General features: G+C 36.3%; 1 protein-coding gene across 1 annotated transcript in view; it reads right to left on the bottom strand.

The window, feature by feature from the left end:
• Positions 1-3427, bottom strand: part of rfc2 (replication factor C (activator 1) 2) — a 9843-nt gene extending 6416 nt beyond the window's left edge. The window contains exons 1-2 of the mRNA XM_061033952.1: positions 3139-3427; positions 1513-1618 (exon numbers count right to left, since the gene is read on the bottom strand). Of these exons, the coding sequence (XP_060889935.1) occupies positions 1513-1618; positions 3139-3373 (341 nt within the window). The 5' untranslated portion in view covers positions 3374-3427. The remainder of the gene's footprint in view (positions 1-1512; positions 1619-3138) is intronic.
• Positions 3428-4416: the final 989 nt, after the last annotated feature.

The raw sequence follows: 4416 nt of genomic DNA on the forward strand, positions 1-4416 counted from the left end.
AGAGTTCTACTGGTTATAGATCAAACCACGAAGAAGAAGAAGAGTTCTACTGGTTATAGATCAAACCATGAAGAAGAAGAAGAGTTCTACTGGTTATAGATCAAACCATGAAGAAGAAGAAGAAGAAGAAGAAGAAGAAGAGTTCTACTGGTTATAGATCAAACCATGAAGAAGAAGAGTTCTACTGGTTATAGATCAAACCATGAAGAAGAAGAGTTCTACTGGTTATAGATCAAACCATGAAGAAGAAGAAGAGTTCTACTGGTTATAGATCAAACCATGAAGAAGAAGAGTTCTACTGGTTATAGATCAAACCACGAAGAAGAAGAAGAGTTCTACTGGTTATAGATCAAACCATGAAGAAGAAGAAGAGTTCTACTGGTTATAGATCAAACCATGAAGAAGAAGAAGAAGAAGAAGAAGAAGAGTTCTACTGGTTATAGATCAAACCATGAAGAAGAAGAGTTCTACTGGTTATAGATCAAACCATGAAGAAGAAGAAGAGTTCTACTGGTTATAGATCAAACCATGAAGAAGAAGAGTTCTACTGGTTATAGATCAAACCACGAAGAAGAAGAAGAGTTCTACTGGTTATAGATCAAACCATGAAGAAGAAGAAGAGTTCTACTGGTTATAGATCAAACCATGAAGAAGAAGAAGAAGAAGAAGAAGAAGAGTTCTACTGGTTATAGATCAAACCATGAAGAAGAAGAAGAAGAGTTCTACTGGTTATAGATCAAACCATGAAGAAGAAGAAGAGTTCTACTGGTTATAGATCAAACCATGAAGAAGAAGAAGAAGAAGAAGAAGAAGAAGAAGAGTTCTACTGGTTATAGATCAAACCATGAAGAAGAAGAAGAAGAAGAAGAATTCTACTGGTTATAGATCAAACCATGAAGAAGAAGAAGAAGAAGAAGAAGAGTTCTACTGGTTATAGATCAAACCATGAAGAAGAAGAAGAAGAAGAGTTCTACTGGTTATAGATCAAACCATGAAGAAGAAGAAGAAGAAGAAGAGTTCTACTGGTTATAGATCAAACCATGAAGAAGAAGAAGAGTTCTACTGGTTATAGATCAAACCATGAAGAAGAAGAAGAAGAAGAAGAAGAAGAGTTCTACTGGTTATAGATCAAACCATGAAGAAGAAGAAGAAGAAGAGTTCTACTGGTTATAGATCAAACCATGAAGAAGAAGAAGAAGAAGAAGAAGAAGAAGAGTTCTACTGGTTATAGATCAAACCATGAAGAAGAAGAAGAAGAAGAGTTCTACTGGTTATAGATCAAACCATGAAGAAGAAGAAGAAGAGTTCTACTGGTTATAGATCAAACCATGAAGAAGAAGAAGAGTTCTACTGGTTATAGATCAAACCATGAAGAAGAAGAAGAAGAAGAGTTCTACTGGTTATAGATCAAACCATGAAGAAGAAGAAGAAGAAGAGTTCTACTGGTTATAGATCAAACCATGAAGAAGAAGAAGAGTTCTACTGGTTATAGTAACTCTGATTTGTTCTCACCTGTCGTTTGAGGCGTTGAGCTCCAGGACGGCGTCCTTCATGGAGGCTCCCAGCAGAGCTCGAGACAAACACAAGATGCTGGTGGTCTTTCCTGTGCCGGGAGGTCCTGGATAACAACATTCACCATGAGTACTCTTCTTTACAGAGCTGCTTTTAAACACAATGATCTGTTTACAGGACGAATGTTAGCAGCACTTTGAATCCAAGACTAAAAACTCAAAGAGACAATTAAGTGTTTGTGACTGAGTCATAACGTGTTATTGTGACGTCTTTATGATATAAAACAGTTTTATTGTGACGTCTTTATGATATAAAACAGTTTATTATGACGTCTTTATCATATAAAACAGTGTTATTGTGACGTCTTTATGATATAAAACAGTTTTATTATGACGTCTTTATGATATAAAACAGTTTTATTGTGACGTCTTTATGATATAAAACAGTTTTATTATGACGTCTTTATGATATAAAACAGTTTATTATGACGTCTTTATGATATAAAACAGTTTTATTATGACGTCTTTATGATATAAAACAGTTTTATTGTGACGTCTTTATGATATAAAACAGTTTTATTATGACGTCTTTATGATATAAAACAGTTTATTATGACGTCTTTATGATATAAAACAGTTTTATTGTGACGTCTTTATGATATAAAACAGTTTATTATGACGTCTTTATGATATAAAACAGTTTATTATGACGTCTTTATGATATAAAACAGTTTTATTATGACGTCTTTATGATATAAAACAGTTTATTATGACGTCTTTATGATATAAAACAGTTTTATTGTGACGTCTTTATGATATAAAACAGTTTATTATGACGTCTTTATGATATAAAACAGTTTATTATGACGTCTTTATGATATAAAACAGTTTATTATGACGTCTTTATCATATAAAACAGTTTTATTGTGACGTCTTTATGATATAAAACAGTTTTATTGTGACGTCTTTATGATATAAAACAGTTTATTATGACGTCTTTATGATATAAAACAGTTTATTATGACGTCTTTATGATATAAAACAGTTTATTATGACGTCTTTATGATATAAAACAGTTTTATTGTGACGTCTTTATGATATAAAACAGTTTTATTGTGACGTCTTTATGATATAAAACAGTTTTATTGTGACGTCTTTATCATATAAAACAGTTTTATTGTGACGTCTTTATGATATAAAACAGTTTTATTATGACGTCTTTATGATATAAAACAGTTTATTATGACGTCTTTATGATATAAAACAGTTTTATTATGACGTCTTTATGATATAAAACAGTTTTATTATGACGTCTTTATGATATAAAACAGTTTTATTGTGACGTCTTTATCATATAAAACAGTTTATTATGACGTCTTTATGATATAAAACAGTTTTATTGTGACGTCTTTATCATATAAAACAGTTTATTATGACGTCTTTATGATATAAAACAGTTTTATTGTGACGTCTTTATCATATAAAACAGTTTATTATGACGTCTTTATCATATAAAAACGGTATTCTCGCGATGTCTTTATCATATAAAAACGGTATTCTCGCGATGTCTTTATGATATAAAAACGGTATTCTCGCGATGTTTCGTGTCTTTATTTTGGTGTCTGACCTGCGATGATGATGTTCGGGACGTTTCCTTCCCGGGCGAACACCTCCAGTCGGCTCACGGTCTCTTCGTTCCCCACGATGTGGTTCAGCTTCAGGGGTCTGTACTTCTCCACCCAGGGCAGCTCGAAGGAAGTCCCGGAGCCTTTGGACGAGGTCTCCCCGGCCTCCGTGTCCGCTTTGTGCCCGCTGTCCACATGTTTGTTCTCACAGTCCGTCTCTGCCATCTCCACGTCCATAATGCCTTCAGTCTGTCAGCTCGCGAACTGCAGCGGGACTTTTCCCTCCCCGGAAACCACGTGACAGTAAACTCACAGCTCATTGGTCGAAAATTCATTTTCTTCTTTTGGATTTCCGGTGTTATGCCGAGAAATGCATCCCTTTCTGAAAATCACTCGCACCTCGCGGAAGTATTCAAAAACTGTAAAATTGTTATTTCCGGGGCAGATTTGTGATGATGAAGTTTATAGTAAATAAACGTAAAGTGTGCTTTTTGTTCTGTGAGTCTGACTCTGTGTACAAACTGTCTCTGCATGGATGCTTTTCTCGACATAACACCGGCAGTCAGGCGGCTCAGTGCTGCCCCCCTCAGGCCAGTGGTGGTACTTTAATGTTACTGATAGAAACATCTGAAGAACCAAACTTTAACATTTCTTAATGAATGACTCTCCTTTCATTCTTTTAAAAATACAGATTGTTTAACCTCGAACCTTTATTTGCTCGTTTATTTTTCGTTTCGATATTTGTCGTGTATATTTCTTTGTGTTTCAGTCCACGTGTCTGTAATCTTTCTGACTTGCTCTCGGTGGCGCTGCTCTGCGGCTGACACGCACACGAGAGCTCCGTGTTTGTCTGATTGTAAGTGTTTGTTTTAAACGTTCAGTTCATCAGTGTGGTGATTGAGGATGTCTGCCATCATCTGCTGTTTCCTTCATTACCTACGGGAGGGAAGAGCTCCTACACCGGGCTCAGCGAGCGCCCTGGATGCTGTTAGGAGCCGGGGTGCTCGGGGGGGGAATCCAATGTGAGATCTCTGAGAAATAAGACGAACTTCATGTCTCTGTGCAACATCTGTATGAGTACAGAGACAGTTGTCTTCTCTGCTTTTCTGAGACGTGGCTGAACGCTTCAGTCGATAACGAACACCGATACGCGTGGACAGAGATCAACAGGCTACGGGGAAGACAATTGGAGGGGGCGTGTGCCTGTACGTAAACAACAAATGGTGCAAAAACCACATGGTGAGGCACACAGTAAACACAGCCGATATCGAGCTCCTCTC

Source organism: Labrus mixtus, unplaced genomic scaffold (genome assembly GCF_963584025.1).
Source record: "Labrus mixtus unplaced genomic scaffold, fLabMix1.1 SCAFFOLD_79, whole genome shotgun sequence".
NCBI classification, from domain to species: domain Eukaryota; kingdom Metazoa; phylum Chordata; class Actinopteri; order Labriformes; family Labridae; genus Labrus; species Labrus mixtus.